A 22482-nucleotide genomic window follows, 5' to 3' on the forward strand; every position below is an offset into this window, starting at 1 on the left:
ATGTATACTTGGTAGTGTATACTAGGTAATTTATACTAGGTAGTGTATACTAGGTAATGTATACTAGGTAATGTATAATAGGTAGTGTATACTAGGTAGTGTATACTAGGTAGTGTATAGTAATGTATACTAGGTAATGTATACTAGGTAATGTATACTAGGTAGTGTATACTAGGTAATGTATACTTGGTAATGTATACTTGGTAATGTATACTAGGTAATGTATACTAGGTAGTGTATACTAGGTAATGTATACTTGGTAATGTATACTTGGTAATGTATACTAGGTAATTTATACTAGGTAGTGTATACTAGGTAATGTATACGTACATGTCCTGTTCTGGCAGCTGGGAGTATGAGGCCTTCAGGCTGCCTCGGCGTTTGGCTACAGGGGGGGCGTGGCAGTCATGCAGCCACTGCAGTCTGGAGTGCCTTGAGGGACAACATGGATCATCAACATCACTCCGAATACTGACAGGTCAAAGTCAGATCACATAGACGTCGTAGAGTAAGTAGCCAGTTAGTTGCTGTGACTCACATGTTCCTCTGATCCCAGGTCAGCTGTTCTCTGTCCACCAGCTGCAGAGAGAGGCCAGAGTCTGACCCCTGCCACACTGGTAACACCTGCAACAACAATACAACACATAAACAACCACAATACAACACCTAAACAACCACAATACAACACCTAAACAACCACAGTATAACACCTAAACAACCACAATACAACACCTAAACAACCACAATACAACACTTAAACAACCACAACACAACACTTAAACAACCACAGTATAACACTTAAACAACCACAATACAACTACAATATAACACATACACAATACAACACAACACAATACAACACAACCGATAAACAACCACAATACAACACATAAACAACCACAGCTACCTGTTAGTAGAAGGCTCTGTGACTGACTGACCTGTTAGTAGAAGGCTCTGTGACTGACTGACCTGTTAGTAGAAGGCTCTGTGACTGACTGACCTGTTAGTAGAAGGCTCTGTGACTGACTGACCTGTTAGTAGAAGGCTCTGTGACTGACTGACCTGTTAGTAGAAGGCTCTGTGACTGACTGACTTGTTAGTAGAAGGCTCTGTGACTGACTGACCTGTTAGTAGAAGGCTCTGTGACTGACTGACCTGTTAGTAGAAGGCTCTGTGACTGACTGACCTGTTAGTAGAAGGCTCTGTGACTGACTGACCTGTTAGTAGAAGGCTCTGTGACTGACTGGCATGTTAGTAGAAGGTTCTGTGACTGACTGACTGACCTGTTAGTAGAAGGCTCTGTGACTGACTGACCTGTTAGTAGAAGGCTCTGTGACTGACTGACCTGTTAGTAGAAGGCTCTGTGACTGACTGACCTGTTAGTAGAAGGCTCTGTGACTGACTGACCTGTTAGTAGAAGGCTCTGTGACTGACTGACCTGTTAGTAGAAGGCTCTGTGACTGACTGACTTGTTAGTAGAAGGCTCTGTGACTGACTGACCTGTGAGTAGAAGGCTCTGTGACTGACTGACCTGTGAGTAGAAGGCTCTGTGACTGACTGACCTGTGAGTAGAAGGCTCTGTGACTGACTGACCTGTTAGTAGAAGGCTCTGTGACTGACTGACCTGTGAGTAGAAGGCTCTATGACTGACTGACCTGTTAGTAGAAGGCTCTGTGACTGACTGACTGACTGACCTGTGAGTAGAAGGTTCTGTGACTGACTGACCTGTAGGTAGGAAGGCTCTGTGACTGACTGACTCACCTGTTAGTAGAAGGCTCTGTGACTGACTCACCTGTTAGTAGAAGGCTCTGTGACTGACTGACCTGTTAGTAGAAGGCTCTGTGACTGACTGACCTGTTAGTAGAAGGCTCTGTGACTGACTGACCTGTTAGTAGAAGGCTCTGTGACTGACTGACCTGTTAGTAGAAGGCTCTGTGACTGACTGACCTGTTAGTAGAAGGCTCTGTGACTGACTGACCTGTTAGTAGAAGGCTCTGTGACTGACTGACCTGTTAGTAGAAGGCTCTGTGACTGACTGACCTGTTAGTAGAAGGCTCTGTGACTGACTGACTGTTAGTAGAAGGCTCTGTGACTGACTGGCTGACCTGTGAGTAGAAGGCTCTGTGACTGACTGACCCGTTAGTAGAAGGCTCTGTGACTGACTGACCTGTTAGTAGAAGGCTCTGTGACTGACTGACTGACCTGTGAGTAGAAGGCTCTGTGACTGACTGACTGACCTGTTAGTAGAAGGCTCTGTGACTGACTGACCTGTTAGTAGAAGGCTCTGTGACTGACTGACCTGTTAGTAGAAGGGTCTGTGACTGACTGCCCTGTTAGTAGAAGGCTCTGTGACTGACTGACCTGTTAGTAGAAGGCTCTGTGACTGACTGACCTGTTAGTAGAAGGGTCTGTGACTGACTGACCTGTTAGTAGAAGGGTCTGTGACTGACTGACTGTTAGTAGAAGGCTCCATGACTGACTGACCTGTTAGTAGAAGGCTCTGTGACTGACTGACTGACTGACCTGTGAGTAGAAGGCTCTGTGACTGACTGACTGACCTGTGAGTAGAAGGCTCTGTGACTGACTGACTGACCTGTGAGTAGAAGGCTCTGTGACTGACTGACCTGTTAGTAGAAGGCTCTATGACTGACTGACTTGTTAGTAGAAGGCTCTGTGACTGACTGACCTGTGAGTAGAAGGCTCTGTGACTGACTGACCTGTTAGTAGAAGGCTCTGTGACTGACTGACTGACCTGTGAGTAGAAGGCTCTGTGACTGACTGACTGACCTGTGAGTAGAAGGCTCTATGACTGACTGACCTGTTAGTAGAAGGCTCTGTGACTGACTGACTGACCTGTGAGTAGAAGGTTCTGTGACTGACTGACTGACCTGTTAGTAGAAGGCTCTGTGACTGACTGACTGACTGACCTGTGAGTAGAAGGTTCTGTGACTGACTGACTGGCATGTTAGTAGAAGGTTCTGTGACTGACTGACTGGCCTGTTAGTAGAAGGCTCTATGACTGACTGACCTGTGAGTAGAAGGCTCTGTGACTGACTGACCTGTTAGTAGAAGGCTCTGTGACTGACTGACCTGTTAGTAGAAGGCTCTGTGACTGACTGACCTGTTAGTAGAAGGCTCTGTGACTGACTGACCTGTGAGTAGAAGGTTCTGTGACTGACTGACCTGTGAGTAGAAGGTTCTGTGACTGACTGACTGACCTGTTAGTAGAAGGCTCTGTGACTGACTGACCTGTTAGTAGAAGGCTCTGTGACTGACTGACTGACCTGTGAGTAGAAGGCTCTGTGACTGACTGACCTTTGAGTAGAAGGCTCGGTGACTCTGTGAGCGTGGCTGGAGGCTGAAGACCAAACAGTGGTCGTCACTGTGGAGAGGGAAGGGCAGGTGGGACAGCAGAGCAGCTTCATACTGTACAAACAGAGCTGCCACCACGCTCGACGAGTCCTGGAGAAAACAGACCCAGAGAGATAAGGAGGACAGGACCCCACAGACTGAAAGAAACAGATGGCAGAGAGATGAGCAGGACAGGACCCCACAGACTGAAAGAAACAGATGGCAGAGAGATAAGGAGGACAGGACCCCACAGACTGAAAGAAACAGATGGCAGAGAGATAAGGAGGACAGGACCCCACAGACTGAAAGAAACAGATGGCAGAGAGATAAGGAGGACAGGACCCCACAGACTGAAAGAAACAGATGGCAGAGAGATAAGGAGGACAGGACCCCACAGACTGAAAGAAACAGATGGCAGAGAGATGAGCAGGACAGGACCCCACAGACTGAAAGAAACAGATGGCAGAGAGATAAGGAGGACAGGACCCCACAGACTGAAAGAAACAGATGGCAGAGAGATGAGCAGGACAGGACCCCACAGACTGAAAGAAACAGATGGCAGAGAGATAAGGAGGACAGGACCCCACAGACTGAAAGAAACAGATGGCAGAGAGATGAGCAGGACAGGACCCCACAGACTGAAAGAAACAGATGGCAGAGAGATAAGGAGGACAGGACCCCACAGACTGAAAGAAACAGATGGCAGAGAGATAAGGAGGACAGGACCCCACAGACTGAAAGAAACAGATGGCAGAGAGATAAGGAGGACAGGACCCCACAGACTGAAAAGGCACAGTAACAATAACAGAACCATGGTTGGTCCAACATAGCACCCTATTCTCACACACACACATACGAACAACAAACACACACACACATACGAACAACAAACACACACACACATACGAACAACAAACACACACACACACACACACACACACACTAGTCTGTTCTTTATTTTACTCCTATTATTATCTATCCTGATGTCTAGTCACTTTACCCTGCCTACATATCTACCTCAAATACCTTATTATTATCTATCCCGATGCCTAGTCACTTTACCCTGCCTTCATGTACATATCTACCTCAAATACCTTATTATTACCTATCCTGATGCCTTGTCACTTTACCCTGCCTTCATGTACATATCTACCTCAAATACCTTATTATCTATCCTGATGCCTTGTCACTTTTGTGATGATGTTGCCGCTTGTTGCCGCTTGTTATAGACCCCCCTCAGCTTCCAGCTGTGCCCTGGACACCATATGTGAATTGATTGCCCCCCATCTATCTTCAGAGTTCGTACTGTCAGGTGACCTAAACTGGGATATGTTTAACACCCCGACCGTCCTACAATCCAAGCTAGATGCCCTCAATCTCACACAAATTATCAAGGAACCTACCAGGTACAACCCCAAATCCGTAACCATGGGCACCCTAATAGATATCATCCTGACCAACCTGCCCTCTAAATACACCTCTGCTGTCTTCAACCAGGATCTCAGCGATCACTGCCTCATTGCCTGCATCCGTAACGGGTCTGCGGTCAAACAACCACCCCTCATCACTGTCAAACGCTCCCTAAAATACTTCAGCGAACAGGCCTTTCTAATCGACCTGGCACGGGTATCCTGGAAGGATATTGACCTCATCCCGTCAGTAGAGGATGCCTGGTTGTTCTTTAAAAGTGCTTTCGTCACCATCTTAAATAAGCATGCCCTATTCAAAAAATGTAGAACTAAGAACAGATATAGCCCTTGGTTCACCCCAGACTTGACTGCCCTTAACCAGCACAAAAACATCCTGTGGCGTACTGCACTAGCATCGAATAGTCCCCGTGATATGCGTGATATGCAACTTTTCAGGGAAGTCAGGAACCAATACACACAGTCAGTTAGGAAAGCAAAGGCTAGTTTTATCAAACAGAAATTTGCATCCTAACCCTAACCACTAATTCCAAAAAGTTCTCGGACACTGTAAAGTCCATGGAGAATAAGAGCACCTCCTCCCAGCTGCTCACTGCACTGAGGCTAGGAAACACTGTCACCACCAATAAATCTACGATAATAGAGAATTTCAATGAGCATTTCTCTACGGCTGGCCATGCTTTCCACCTGGCTACCCCAACCCCGGCCAACAGCTCTGCACCCCCCCGCAGTAACTGGCCCAAGACCCACCCCCGCTTCTCCTTCACCCAAATCCAAACAGCTAATGTTCTGATAGAGCTGCAAAATCTGGATCCCTACAAATCAGCTGGGCTAGACAATCTGGACGCTCTCTTCCTAAAACTATCCGCCGCCATTGTTGCGACCCCTACTTCTAGTCTGTTCAACCTCTCTTTCGAATCGTCTGAGATTCCTAAAGATTGGAAAGCTGCCACGGTCATCCCCCTCTTCAAAGGGGGAGACACTCCAGACCCAAACCGTTACAGACCTATATCTATCCTACCCTGCCTTTCTAAAGTCTTCGAAACCCAAGTGAACAAACAGATCACCAACCATTTTGAATCCCACCGTACCTTCTCCGCTATGCAATCCGGTTTCCGAGCTGGTCACGGGTGCACCTCAGCCACGCTTAAGATCCTAAACGATATCATAACCGCCATCGATAAAAGACAGTACTGTGCGGCCGTCTTCATCGACCTGGCCAAGGCTTTCGACTCTGTCAATCACCGTATTCTTATCGGAAGACTCTACAGCCTTGGTTTCTCAAATGACTGCCTCGCCTGGTTCACTAAGTACTTCTCAGATAGAGTTCAGTGTGTCAAATCGGAAGGCCTGTTGTCCGGACCTCTGGCAGTCTCTATGGGGTTGCCACAGGGTTCAATTCTCGGGCCGACTCTGTACTCTCGGGCTGACTTCTCTGTATTTATCAATGATGTCGCTCTTGCTGCGGGTGATTCTTTGATCCACCTCTACGCAGACGACACCATTCTGTATACATCTGGCCCTTCTTTGGACACGGTGTTAACAAATCTCCAAACGAGCTTCAATACCATACAACACTCCTTCCATGGCCTCCAACTGCTCTTAAATGCTAGTAAAACGAAATGCATGCTCTTCAACCGATCGCTGCCCGCACCTGCCCGCCCGACTAGCATCACTACTCTGGACGGTTCCGACTTAGAATATGCGGACAACTATAAATACCTAGGTGTCTGGTTAGACTGTAAACTCTCCTTCCAGACTCACATTAAGCATCTCCAATCCAAAATGAAATCTAGAATCGGCTTCCTATTTTGCAACTTCACTCATGTTGCCAAACATACCCTCGTAAAACTGACCATCCTACCGATCCTCGACTTCGGCGATGTCATTTACAAAATAGCCTCCAACACTCTACTCAGCAAATTGTATGCAGTCTATCACAGTGCCATCCGTTTTGGCACCAAAGCCCCATATACTACCCACCACTGCAACCTGTATACTCTCGTTGGCTGGTTCTCGCTACATATTCGTAGCCAAACCCACTGGCCCCAGGTCATTATAAGTCTTTGCTAGGTAAAGCCCCGCCTTATCTCAGCTCACTGGTCACCATAACAACACCCACCCGTAGCACGCGCTCCAGCAGGTATATCTCACTGGTCACCCCCAAAGCCAACACCTCCTTTGGCCGCCTTTCCTTCCCGTTCTCTGCTGCCAATGACTGGAACGAATTGCAAAAATCATTGAAGTTGGAGACTTATCTCCCTCACTAACTTTAAGCATCAGCTGTCAGAGCAGCTTACCGATCACTGCAGCTGTACACAGCCCATCTGTAAATAGCCCATCCAACAAACTACCTACCTCATCCCATATTTGTTTTTCTGCTCTTTTGCACACCAGTATTTCTACTTGCACATCCTCATCTGCACATCTATCACTCCAGTGTTAATTGCTAATTTGTAATTACTTCGCCACTATGGCCTATTTTTTGCCTTACATCCTTACTTCATTTGCACACACTGTATACAGATTGTATTGTGTTATTGACTGTACGTTTGTTTATCCCATGTGTAACTCTGTGTTGTTGTTTTTGTTGCACTGTTTTGCTTTATCTTGGCCAGGTCACAGTTGTAAATGAGAACTTGTTCTCAACTGGCCTACCAGGTTAAAAAAAAGTTAAATATTTATATATATATATATATATTTTTTTTTACATTGTATTTATTATGGATCCCCATTAGTTCCTGCCAAGGCAGCAGCTACTCTTCCTGGGGCAAAGGGCAGTGTTGAGTGCAATAGAGATCGCATCATATGTGGATCTGTTGGGCTGGTATGCAAATTGGATTGGGTTTAGGGTTTCTGGGATAATGGTGTTGATGTAAGCCATGATCAGCCTTTCAAAGCACTTTATGGCTACAGATGTGAGTGCTACGGGGCGGTAGTAATTTAGGCACGCTACTTTAGTGTTCTTGTGCACAGGGACTATGGTGGTCTGCTTGGAACATGTTGGTATTACAAACTCAGTCAGCAACAGGTTGAAAATGTCAGTGAAGACACTTGCCAGTTGGTCAGCGCATGCTTGGAGTACACGTGCTGGTAATCCATCTGGCCCTGCGGCATTGTGAATGTTGACCTTTTTAAAGGTCTTACTCACATTATCCACGGAGAGCGTAATCACACAGTCTTCCGGAACAGTTGGTGCTCTCACGCATGTTTCAGTGCTACTTGCCTCGAAGTAATTTAGCTCGTTTGGGTAGGTTTGTGTCACTGGGCAGCTCGTGGCTGTGCTTCCCTTTGTAGTCTGTAATAGTTTACAAGTCCTGCCACTTCCAACGAGCGTCGGAGCCGGTGTAGTACGATTCAATCTTAGTCATGTATTGACGCTTTGCCTGTTTGATGGTTCGTCGGAGGGCGTAGCAGGATTTCTTATAAGCTTCCGGGTTAGAGTCCCGCTCCTTGAAAGCGGCAGCTCTACCATTTGGGGCGGCAGGTAGCTTAGTAGTTAGAGAATTGGGCCAGTAACCGAAAGGTTTCTAGGTCGAATCCCCAAGCTGACAAGGTAAAAATCAGTCGTTCTGCCCCTGAACAAGGCAGTTAACCCACTGTTCCTAGGCCGTCATTGTAAATAATAATTTGTTCTTAACGGACTTTCCTAGTTAAATAAAAAAATATATATAAATATAAAATATATATATCAGTGCGAATGTTGCCTGTAATCCATGGCTTCTGGTTGGGGAATGTACGTACGGTCACTGTGGGGACAACGTCATCGATACACTTATTGATGAAGCCAGTGACTGAAGTGCTGTATTCCTTAATGCCATTGGAGGAATCCCGGAACATGTTCCAGTCTGTGATAGCAAAACAGTCCTGTAGTTTAGCATCTGCTTCATCTGACCACTTTCCTATAGACCGAGTCACTGGTGCTTCCTGCTTTAGTTTTTGCTTGTAAGCAGGAATCAGGAGGATAGAATTATGGTCAGATTTGCCAAATGGAGGGCGAGGGAGAGCATTGTATGTTTTTCCTCTGGTCGCGCATTTAACATGCTGATAGAAATTAGGTAAAACTGATTTGAGTTTCCCTGTATTAAAGTCCCCGGCCACTAGGAAAGTCACCTCTGGATTAGCGTTTTCCTGTTTGCTTATGGCCGTATACAGCTCGTTGAGTGTGGTCTTAGTGCCACCATCGGTCTGCGGTGGTATATAGACAGCTACGAAAAATATACAGTTGAAGTCGGAAGTGTACATAAACTAGTTTTAATGACTCCAACCTAAGTGTTTCAACCACTCCACAAATGTCTTGTTAACAAACTATAGTTTTGGCAAGTCGGTTAGGACATCTACTTTAGGCTTGACACAAGTCATTTTTCCAATAATTGTTTACAGACAGATTATTTCACTTATAATTCACTGTATCACAATTCGTGGGTCAGAAGTTTACATACAGTAAGTTGACTGTGTCTTTAAACAGCTTGGAAAATTCCAGAAAATGATGTCATGGCTTTAGAAGCTTCTGATAGGCTAATTGACATCATTTGAGTAAATTGGGGTGTACCTGTGGATGTATTTCAAGGCCTACCTTCAAACTCAGTGCCTCTTTGCTTGACATCATGGAAAATCAAAAGAAATCAGCCAAGACCTCCACAAGTCTGGTTCATCCTTGGGAGCAATTTCCAAACGCCTGAAGGTACCACGTTCATCTGTTCAAACAATAGTACACAAGTATAAACACCATGGGACCACGCAGCCATCATACCGCTCAGGAAGGAGACGCGTTCTGTCTCCTAGAGATGAACATACTTTGGTGCGAAAAGTGCAAATCAATCCCAGAACAACAACAAAGGACCTTGTGAAGATGCTGGAGGAAACAGGTACAAAAGTATCTATATCCACAGTAAAACGAGTCCTATATCGACATAACCTGAAAGGCCGCTCAGCAAGGAAGAAGCCACTGCTCCAAAACTGCCATAAAAAAAGCCAGACTACGGTTTGCAACTGCACATGGGGACAAAGATCATACTTTTTGGAGAAATGTCCTCTGGTCTGATGAAACAAAAATAGAACTGTTTGGCCATAATGACCATCGTTATGTTTGGAGGAAAAAGGGGGAGGCTAGCAAGCCGAAGAACACCATCCTAACAGTGAAGCACGGGGGTGGCAGCATCATGTTGTGGGGGTGCTTTGCTGCAGGAGGGACTACTGCACTTCACAGAATAGATGGCATCATGAGGGAGGAAAATTATGTGGATATATTGAAGCAACATCTCAAGACATCAGTCAGGGAGTTACAGCTTGGTCGCAAATGGGTCTTCCAAATGGACAATGACGCCAAGCATACTTCCAAAGTTGTGGCAAAAAGCCCTGACCTCAATCCTATAGAAAACTTGTGGGCAGAGCTGAAAAAGTGTGTGTGAGCAGGGAGGCCTACAAACTTGACTCAGTTACACCAGCTCTGTCAGGAGGAATGGGCAAACATTAGATATTACAGTTTTGAATGTCCCGTTGGTAGAATAAACGTGCTCGTAGATTGTCTATTTTATTATCCATTGATTGTACATTGGCTGATAGGACCGATGGTAAAGGTAGATTACCCTCTCGGCGACGGAACCTTATAAGGAACCCGGACCGTCGTCCACGATATCTCCGTCTTTTCCTCCTGCGAATAACGGGGATGAGGGCATTGTTGGGTGTCTGGAGTAAATTCTTCCCGTCCGACTCGTTGAAGAAGAAGAATTCCTCCAGTACAGGGTGAGTAAATCGATTTCCTGATATCAAGAAGCTCTTTTCAATCATAAGACACGGTGGCAGAAACATTATGTACAAAATAAGTTACAAATAACGCGAAAAAAACATGCACAACTGGTTACGGGATCGTAAAAACGGCGGCCATCTCCTTCGGCGCCATTATCTATGTGAGCAGCTCTCCTCTAGTAAAAATTGATGGATGGAAAGCTGGTTGGTTAAATTGAGCGGCTCTCCTGTAGTCAATGTAGCCTACCAATTTACATCAGTGAGAGCCATTCATTTGGCTATTGGTAGACCTAGGCTTTCTGGCTATTATCTGCAGAAAAATTATGAAAACATTCGATGAATGTGGCCTCCTGATGTGGTTTATTGTTGTGGACGTAGAACTTTCGATTTTGTTGTTTTTCTGTTGAAAAAGAGTGATTTTGAGAGTATGCGAGACGAGAGTATGTGAGCGGAGTTGAGCAGTCAGATATCCCGCTCATATCTCGCTGGCGCTCAAAGTCCTTTCCAACCTCTCCGCTAAAAATCGCTCCTTGCTCACAGGATTAAAAAAAACTGCAGCTCCAAATTCGCTCCATTCATTAAAATCACTATTTAACCAACACCCATCAATTATTGTGACTACCTGGACCTACCATTTGGTCTTGAAGTATTGAAACCAAACCATATGATTTGAATGAAAAGTATTTTAATAACCAACATGAAAAGGTGACTGTAAAGAAGCGCTTATTTTGAAATAGGCTCCATGTCATATTAAACAGCATATTAACACTAAAATGGGTCAGGAGCCAGACAGGAAGACTAGTGCATTATTTAGGCTGTGTATTTCAATGATTTCAAGGCTATATTCTACAAAGGAATACATTGTGAAGCATTTGCGAGTGCGACGCGACAGACTGGTAGGGACTTAAAGCGCTCAGCATTTAAACAACATTTTGTTGTATTAAATCATTATAGTCTATACACTGCACATATAGGCTGTGGCTTACTGTGAATAAAATACAAATTAAACAAAAATGCCATGTTTGGCTCAGTCTACAGTTCCTTTGAATTCATTTTTAGAAACACGAGTTTGGCCAGAGACTTGCTTCAGGTTCATGCGATGGTACCTGGAGATCAGGCCAGTAGAGGAAAATTCCATCTTGGCGCTTGCAGAGCCACTGAGGATGATAAACACCCTTCAGGCCACTCTTGCCAGGCTGGGCAGAGATGCAGAGTTGTTTTCACATTTTTCTATGGGTATGCTGAAAGGTTTTTAGGCAACATAGCCCTGTCAAAACGGAAAGCTTCTTGAAAGAGGTAATATGTCAGGCCTACTGGGCCAAAATCTATAATCTATTGTATAGATAATATAACTTTTAAGAGATCTGGTTTTTAGTTTCTAAATACAATTTTTTACAATGACACACTTAGTTTTCTGTTAGCATATGTACATAGTAAGTACCCCATCACGAGACTTTTCAGACTCCATTATGATTCTTTAGTTGTGGACATTACATCACCACACTCCCTCTCTTGGTCCTCTTTTCTAAGTCACCTTCATTTAGAACCTGTGTGTTATATCAGTTTCTTGATGAAAATATTTAGTGAACTCCATGACAGTAGCTAAAGCAAGGGGCTATAGCAGCACACAAGAAGGCTACAGATGCATGCTGGGCTAAGCATGCCCTGAGGTCACTGTGCATTTCGGATGGAATCAAGGGATCAGAATGTACCAGAGGCAATGGAATGTACCAGAGGCAATGGAATGTACCAGAGGCATGGGAATGTACCAGAGGCATGGGAATGTACCAGAGGCATGGGAATGTACCAGAGGCATGGGAATGTACCAGAGGCATCGGAATGTACCAGAGGCATCGGAATGTACCAGAGGCATCGGAATGTACCAGAGGCACCGGAATGTACCAGAGGCACCGGAATGTACCAGAGGCACCAGAATGTATCAGAGGCATCGGAATGTACCAGAGGCATGAGAATGTACCAGAGGCATCGGAATGTACCAGAGGCATCGGAATGTACCAGAGGCATCGGAATGTACCAGAGGCATGAGAATGTACCAGAGTCATGGGAATGTACCAGAGTCATGGGAATGTACCAGAGGCATCGGAATGTACCAGAGGCATCGGAATGTACCAGAGGCATGAGAATGTACCAGAGTCATGGGAATGTACCAGAGGCATCGGAATGTACCAGAGGCATCGGAATGTACCAGAGGCATGAGAATGTACCAGAGTCATGGGAATGTACCAGAGTCATGGGAATGTACCAGAGTCATGAGAATGTACCAGAGGCATGAGAATGTACCAGAGGCATGGGAATGTACCAGAGGCATCGGAATGTACCAGAGGCATCGGAATGTACCAGAGGCATCGGAATGTACCAGAGGCATCGGAATGTACCACAGGCCACTAAAATAGGCCCTGACCCAGGGGCGAGTGGCTGGATGGAATCAAGTAATTAGAATGTACCAGAGGCATCAGAATGTACCAGAGGCATCAGAATGTACCAGAGGCATGAGAATGTACCAGAGGCATGAGAATGTACCAGAGGCATCAGAATGTACCAGAGGCATCTGAATGTACCAGAGGCATCAGAATGTACCAGAGGCATCAGAATGTACCAGAGGCATCAGAATGTACCAGAGGCATCAGTATGTACCAGAGGCATGAGAATGTACCAGAGGCCACTAAAACAGGCCCCAACCCAGGGACACGTGGCTGCCTACTCCGTGTACTTGTGGAAAACAATTTCGACACGTGACAAATAACATTTGATTTGATTTGTTCCCAGGTCCCTGGTCCACAGTAGTGCACTATAGGGAACAGGGTGCCCTCTGGGAGACAGCCCCATGTAACTCCCTGTGTTCTGGTAGAGAAACGTACCAGGTCATACAACTTGATACTGCTGATGAGGCTCCTGGGTAAAGTGATGGTGCCGTACTGAGGATGGAGGAAAAGGATGCCCTCTGTGAAGAAGCTCATCTTACCTGAAACACACAGACACACGGGGGTTAAAGGGACATCATTCACATTAACTACAGACTAACTCATTAACGAATTAAATAACTGACACACTGACGGACTGGCTGACTTGCTGCGTTCGAGTGGATCGCTTTTTAATAGCCATCGTTCTGATTTCCCAAGAAAGCTAAGGTAACTGAATTAAATGACTACTCACTTCTGTCATCATGAAGTGCTTTGAGAGACTAGTCAAGGATCACATCACCTCCACCCTACCTGATACCCTAGACCCACTCCAATTTACTTACCGCCCCAATAGGTCCACAGACGACGCAATCGCAACCACAATGCACACTGCCCTATCCCATCTGGACAAGAGGAAATCCTATGTAAGAATGCTGTTCATTGACTATAGCTCAGCATTCAATACCATAGTACCCTCCAAACTCATCATTACGCTTGAGACCCTGGGTCTCGACCCCGCCCTGTGTAATTGGGTCCTGGACTTCCTGACGGGCCGCCCCCAGGTGGTGAGGGTAGGAAACATAATCTCCACCCCGCTGATCCTCAACACTGGGGCTCCACAAGGGTGCGTTCTCAGCCCCCTCCTGTACTCCTTGTTCACCCATGACTGCGTGGCCATGCACGCCTCCAACTCAATCATCAAGTTTGCAGACGACACAACAGTAATAGGCCTGATTACCAACAACGATGAGACGGCCTGAAATGGTCCACCCACACAGACAGCGTGGTGAAGAAGGCGCAGCAGCGCCTCTTCAACCTCAGGAGGCTGAAGAAATTCAGCTTGTCACCAAAAACACTCACAAACTTTTACAGATGCACAATCGAGAGCATCCTGTCGGGCTGTATCACCGCCTGGTAGGGCAACTGCTCCGCCCATAACCGGTAGGCTCTCCAGAGGGTAGTGAGGTCTGCACAACGCATCACCGGGGGCAAACTACCTGCCCTCCAGGACACCTACACCACCCGATGTCACAGGAAGGCCAAAAAGATCATCAAGGACAACAACCACCCGAGCCACTGCCTGTTCACCCTGCTATCATCCAGAAGGCGAGGTCAGTACAGGTGCATCAAAGCTGGAACCGAGAGACTGAAAAACAGCTTCTATCTCAAGGCCATCAGACTGTTAAATAGCTTCTATCTCCAGGCCATCAGACTGTTAAACAGCTTCTATCTCAAGGCCATCACTGTTAAACAGCCATCACTAACATTGAGAGGCTGCTGCCAACATACAGACTTGAAATCATTGGCCACTTTAATAAATGTATCACTAGCCACTTTAAATAACGCCACATGAATAATGTTTACATACCCTACACTACTCATCTCATATGTATATACTGTACTCTATACCATCTATTGCATCTTGCCTATGCCGTTCGGCCATCACTCATCCATATATTTATATGTACATATTCTTATTCATTCCTTTACACTTGTGTGTATAAGGTAGTTGTTGTGGAATTGTTAGATTACTTGTTAGATATTACTGCATGGTCGGAACTAGAAGCACAAGCATTTCGCTACACTCGCATTAACATCTGCTAACCATGTGTATGGACCAATAACATCTGCTAACCATGTGACCAATAACATCTGCTAACCATGTGTATGGACCAATAACATCTGCTAACCATGTGACCAATAACATCTGCTGACCATGTGTATGGACCAATAACATCTGCTGACCATGTGTATGGACCAATAACATCTGCTAACCATGTGTATGGACCAATAACATCTGCTAACCATGTGACCAATAACATCTGCTAACCATGTGACCAATAACATCTGCTAACCATGTGACCAATAACATCTGCTAACCATGTGACCAATAACATCTGCTGACCATGTGTATGGACCAATAACATCTGCTAACCATGTGTATGGACCAATAACATCTGCTAACCATGTGTATGGACCAATAACATCTGCTAACCATGTGACCAATAACATCTGCTAACCATGTGACCAATAACATCTGCTGACCATGTGTATGTGACCAATAACATCTGCTAACCATGTGTATGGACCAATAACATCTGCTGACCATGTGACCAATAACATCTGCTGACCATGTGTATGGACCAATAACATCTGCTGACCATGTGTAATGGACCAATAACATCTGCTAACCATGTGTATGGACCAATAACATCTGCTAACCATGTGTATGGACCAATAACATCTGCTAACCATGTGTATGGACCAATAACATCTGCTAACCATGTGTATGGACCAATAACATCTGCTAACCATGTGACCAATAACATCTGCTAACCATGTGTATGGACCAATAACATCTGCTAACCATGTGACCAATAACATCTGCTGACCATGTGTATGGACCAATAACATCTGCTGACCATGTGTATGGACCAATAACATCTGCTAACCATGTGTATGGACCAATAACATCTGCTAACCATGTGACCAATAACATCTGCTAACCATGTGACCAATAACATCTGCTAACCATGTGACCAATAACATCTGCTAACCATGTGACCAATAACATCTGCTGACCATGTGTATGGACCAATAACATCTGCTAACCATGTGTATGGACCAATAACATCTGCTAACCATGTGTATGGACCAATAACATCTGCTAACCATGTGTATGGACCAATAACATCTGCTAACCATGTGACCAATAACATCTGCTAACCATGTGACCAATAACATCTGCTGACCATGTGTATGTGACCAATAACATCTGCTAACCATGTGTATGGACCAATAACATCTGCTGACCATGTGACCAATAACATCTGCTGACCATGTGTATGGACCAATAACATCTGCTGACCATGTGTAATGGACCAATAACATCTGCTAACCATGTGTATGGACCAATAACATCTGCTAACCATGTGTATGGACCAATAACATCTGCTAACCATGTGTATGGACCAATAACATCTGCTAACCATGTGTATGGACCAATAACATCTGCTAACCATGTGACCAATAACATCTGCTAACCATGTGACCAATAACATCTGCTGACCATGTGTAATGGACCAATAACATCTGCTGACCATGTGTAATGGACCAATAACATCTTCTAACCATGTGTATGGACCAATAACATCTGCTAACCATGTGTATGGACCAATAACATCTGCTGACCATGTGTATGGACCAATAGCATCTGCTAACCATGTGTATGGACCAATAACATCTGCTAACCATGTGGATGGACCAATAACATCTGCTAACCATGTGGATGGACCAATAACATCTGCTAACCATGTGACCAATAACATCTGCTAACCATGTGTAATGGACCAATAACATCTGCTAACCATGTGTATGGACCAATAACATCTGCTAACCATGTGTATGGACCAATAACATCTGCTAACCATGTGACCAATAACATCTGCTAACCATGTGACCAATAACATCTGCTGACCATGTGTAATGGACCAATAACATCTGCTGACCATGTGTAATGGACCAATAACATCTTCTAACCATGTGTATGGACCAATAACATCTGCTGACCATGTGTATGGACCAATAGCATCTGCTAACCATGTGTATGGACCAATAACATCTGCTAACCATGTGGATGGACCAATAACATCTGCTAACCATGTGGATGGACCAATAACATCTGCTAACCATGTGACCAATAACATCTGCTAACCATGTGACCAATAACATCTGCTGACCATGTGTATGTGACCAATAACATCTGCTAACCATGTGTATGGACCAATAACATCTGCTGACCATGTGACCAATAACATCTGCTGACCATGTGTATGGACCAATAACATCTGCTGACCATGTGTAATGGACCAATAACATCTGCTGACCATGTGTAATGGACCAATAACATCTGCTAACCATGTGTATGGACCAATAACATCTGCTAACCATGTGTATGGACCAATAACATCTGCTAAACATGTGTATGGACCAATAACATCTGCTAACCATGTGACCAATAACATCTGCTAACCATGTGACCAATAACATCTGCTGACCATGTGTATGGACCAATAACATCTGCTGACCATGTGACCAATAACATCTGCTGACCATGTGTATGGACCAATAACATCTGCTAACCATGTGACCAATAACATCTGCTGACCATGTGTATGTGACCAATAACATCTGCTAACCATGTGTAATGGACCAATAACATCTGCTAACCATGTGTATGGACCAATAACATCTGCTAACCATGTGTATGTGACCAATAACATCTGCTAACCATGTGTATGGACCAATAACATTTGATTTGGTCAAGTAGGTGACTATCACTGGCTTCTGCCTACATGTCGACTGTATAAACGCAGTTGCTCTTCACCAATGTCATCCTGTAGCCCTCACCTGCATTGTGGGAGGATCTATTGTCAACCAATTATTAGGCTGTTTTTGTTTGACCCACGTGAACGTGACCAATGACGTGATTGAGACAGGAGCCAACTTTGCCACAGTTCACGTAAACAGTGGATATGTAGAAATGAACGTGATATTTAAGGATCTCTCTCTGTCCAATTCACTGTACATTGTACACACAGTACCAGTACCAATCATGTTGTAACCAAAAAAGTGTTAAACAAATCAAAATATATTTTATATTCTTCAAAGTAGCCACCCTTTGCCTTGATAACAGCCTTGCATACTCTTGGCAAAGCTGTCCAGCACCATGTTGCATTGAGCGCTGAGCACTGAGCAGCACTGAGCACTGAGCGCTGAGCACTGAGAGCTGAGCAGCGCTGAGAACTGAGAGCTGAGAACTGAGCGCTGAGCACTGAGCAGCGCTGAGAGCTGAGCGCTGAGAACTGAGCGCTGAGCACTGAGCAGCGCTGAGAGCTGAGCGCTGAGAACTGAGCGCTGAGCACTGAGCAGCGCTGAGAACTGAGCGCTGAGCACTGAGCAGCACTGAGCGCTGAGCGCTGAGCACTGAGCAGCGCTGAGCACTGAGCAGCGCTGAGAGCTGAGCGATGAGAACTGAGCGCTGAGCACTGAGCAGCACTGAGCGCTGAGCAGCACTGAGCACTGAGCGCTGAGCACTGAGAACTGAGAACTGAGCGCTGAGCAGCACTGAGCGCTGAGCACTGAGAACTGAGCACTGAGAACTGAGCAGCACTGAGCACTGAGCGCTGAGAGCTGAGCAGCACTGAGCAGCACTGAGAACTGAGCAGCGCTGAGCAGCGCTGAGCGCTGAGAACTGAGCAGCACTGAGCAGCGCTGAGCACTGAGCAGCGCTGAGCACTGAGCAGCGCTGAGCACTGAGCAGCGCTGAGCACTGAGCAGCGCTGAGCACTGAGAAGCGCTGAGCAGCACTGAGCTGCTGAGCAGCACTGAGCTGCTGAGCAGCACTGAGCTGCTGAGCAGCACTGAGCGCTGAGCAGCACTGAGCGCTGAGCAGCACTGAGCGCTGAGCAGCACTGAGCACTGAGCGCTGAGCACTGAGCGCTGAGCAGCACTGAGCGCTGAGCCTTGCTGTTGGAAACCAGTAGCACCGACTTCCGGCTGTCGCAAATGCACCTCCCACAACGTAACTTGTCTATAGCGGTTGCTTTCGCCTTACTAATCTAACGAGACCACCAACTGACCGACCGACCGGCCTGGCTGGCCTTGTTCCAGAGCATCAAAACAAACGCAGGCGACTGACTGATATACAAATCACCTGGGATCATAAATAACTACTCATTATAATTTATAGATCAGTCAGTCACAATTTACCCATGATACATTGCGGTTTAGATCCTCTTGAACACGGCCACTGGCTGGACTGACAGACTGGCTGAACTGGACGAACTAGCTGGCTGGCTGGCTGGCTGACTGACTGGACTGACTGGACTGACTGACTGGACTGACTAACTGACTGACTGGACTGACTGGACTGACTGATTGACTAACTGGACTGACTGACTAACTGGACTGACTGACTGACTGACTGGACTGACTGACTGACTGGACTGACTAACTGACTGGCTGGCTGACTGACTGGACTGACTGGACTGACTGACTAACTGGCTGGACTGACTGACTGACTAACTGACTAGACTGACTGGACTGACTGACTGGACTGACTAACTGACTGACTGACTAGACTGACTGACTGGCGGACTGACTAACTGACTGACTGGACTGACTGACTTGACTGACTAACTGACTGACTAACTGACTGGACTGACTGACTGACTGGACTGACTAACTGACTGGACTGACTGGACTGACTAACTGACTAGACTGACTGACTGGTGGACTGACTGACTAGACTGACTGACTGACTGGACTGACTGACTAGACTGACTGACTGGACTGACTAACTGACTGACTGACTAGACTGACTGACTTGACTGACTGACTTGACTGACTGACTGACTGGACTGACTGACTGACTGGCTGGCTGACTGACTGGACTGACTGGACTGACTGACTAACTGGCTGGACTGACTGACTGACTAACTGACTAGACTGACTGGACTGACTGACTGGACTGACTAACTGACTGACTGACTAGACTGACTGACTGGCGGACTGACTAGACTGACTGACTGGCTAACTGACTGACTGACTGACTGACTGACTGGACTGACTAGACTGACTGACTGGACTGACTAACTGACTGACTGGACTGACTGACTTGACTGACTAACTGACTGACTAACTGACTGGACTGACTGACTAACTGACTGACTGGACTGACTAACTGACTGGACTGACTGGACTGACTAACTGACTAGACTGACTGACTGGTGGACTGACTGACTAGACTGACTGACTGGCTAACTGACTGACTGACTGGACTGACTGACTAGACTGACTGACTGGACTGACTAACTGACTGACTGACTAGACTGACTGACTTGACTGACTAACTGACTGACTAGACTGACTGGACTGACTGGACTGAACTGACTGGACTGACTAACTGACTGACTAACTGACTGACTAGACTGACTGACTGACTAACTGGCTGACTGGACTGAATGACTGACTGACTGACTGGACTGACTGACTAACTGGCTGACTGACTGACTAACTGGCTGACTGGACTGACTGACTAACTGGCTGACTGGACTGACTGACTGGATTGACGAACTGGACTGACGAACTGGACTGACTGACTGACTAGACTGACTGACTGGACTGACTAACTGGACTGACTGACTGGACTGACTAACTGACTGACTGACTAGACTGACTGACTGGCGGACTGACTAGACTGACTGACTGGCTAACTGACTGACTGACTGACTGACTGACTGGACTGACTAGACTGACTGACTGGACTGACTAACTGACTGACTGGACTGACTGACTTGACTGACTAACTGACTGACTAACTGACTGGACTGACTGACTAACTGACTGACTGGACTGACTAACTGACTGGACTGACTGGACTGACTAACTGACTAGACTGACTGACTGGTGGACTGACTGACTAGACTGACTGACTGGCTAACTGACTGACTGACTGGACTGACTGACTAGACTGACTGACTGGACTGACTAACTGACTGACTGACTAGACTGACTGACTTGACTGACTAACTGACTGACTAGACTGACTGGACTGACTGGACTGAACTGACTGGACTGACTAACTGACTGACTAACTGACTGACTAGACTGACTGACTGACTAACTGGCTGACTGGACTGAATGACTGACTGACTGACTGGACTGACTGACTAACTGGCTGACTGACTGACTAACTGGCTGACTGGACTGACTGACTAACTGGCTGACTGGACTGACTGACTGGACTGACGAACTGGACTGACGAACTGGACTGACTGACTGACTAGACTGACTGACTGGACTGACTAACTGGACTGACTGACTGGACTGACTGACTGGCTGGCTGACTGACTAACTTACTGGCTGGCTGACTGACTGCCTGGACTGACTGGACTGACTGACTAACTTACTGGCTGACTGACTAACTAACTAACTGACTGAGTAACTGACTGACTGGACTGACTGACTAACTGACTGACTGGCTGACTGGACTGACTGACTAACTGACTGGCTGACTGACTAACTGACTGACTAACTGGCTGGCTGGACTAACTGGCTGGCTGATTGGACTGACTGACTGACTGGACTGACTGGCTGGACTGACTAACTGACTGGACAGACTGGCTGGCTGACTGACTAACTGACTGACTGGCTGACTGGACTGACTAACTGACTGGACTGACTGACTGGCTGACTGGACTGACTGACTGACTGACTAACTGACTGGCTGACTGGACTGACTGGACTGACTGACTGGACTGACTGGCTGACTGGACTGACTGACTAACTGGCTGACTGACTACAGAGAGAGCATAAAAGTAGGTGTGACCTTCCTCTGGAGTGGAGAGCTGGCTGGGTGACTGGCTGGCTGGCTGACTGGCTGGACTGACTGACTGGCTGGCTGACTAGACTAACTGACTGACTGACTGGCTGACTACAGAGAGAGCATTAAAGTAGGTGTGACCTTCCTCTGGAGTGGAGAGCTGGCTGGGTGACTGACTAACTGACTGGCTGGCTGACTGGCTGGCTGGCTGACTGGCTGGGTGACTGGCTGACTGACTGGCTGGGTGATTGACTAACTGGCTGACTGACTACAGAGAGAGCATTAAAGTAGGTGTGACCTTCCTCTGGAGTGGAGAGCTGGCTGGGTGACTGACTAACTGACTGGCTGGCTGGCTGACTGGCTGGCTGGCTGACTGGCTGGCTGACTGGCTGGCTGACTGACTACAGAGAGAGCATTAAAGTATGTGTGACCTTCCTCTGGAGTGGAGAGCTGGCTGACTGACTGGCTGGCTGGCTGACTACAGAGAGAGCATTAATGTAGGTGTGACCTTCCTCTGGAGTGGAGAGCTGGCTGGGTGACTGACTAACTGACTGGCTGGCTGACTGGCTGGGTGACTGGCTGGGTGATTGACTAACTGGCTGACTGACTACAGAGAGAGCATTAAAGTAGGTGTGTGACCTTCCTCTGG

General features: G+C 46.4%; 1 protein-coding gene across 2 annotated transcripts in view; it reads right to left on the reverse strand.

The window, feature by feature from the left end:
• The window catches only part of dnaaf9 (dynein axonemal assembly factor 9), a 95125-nt gene that overhangs the window by 36951 nt on the left and 35692 nt on the right, over positions 1 to 22482 (reverse strand). For both annotated transcript variants that reach the window (XM_045723811.2, XM_045723810.2), the window contains exons 20-23: positions 13406 to 13509; positions 3316 to 3462; positions 539 to 624; positions 331 to 432 (exon numbers count right to left, since the gene is read on the reverse strand). In XM_045723811.2, the coding sequence (XP_045579767.1) occupies positions 331 to 432; positions 539 to 624; positions 3316 to 3462; positions 13406 to 13509 (439 nt within the window). The remainder of the gene's footprint in view (positions 1 to 330; positions 433 to 538; positions 625 to 3315; positions 3463 to 13405; positions 13510 to 22482) is intronic.

Source organism: Salmo salar, chromosome 09, assembly GCF_965601325.2.
Source record: "Salmo salar chromosome 09, fSalSal1, whole genome shotgun sequence".
Taxonomy (NCBI): Eukaryota; Metazoa; Chordata; class Actinopteri; order Salmoniformes; family Salmonidae; genus Salmo; species Salmo salar.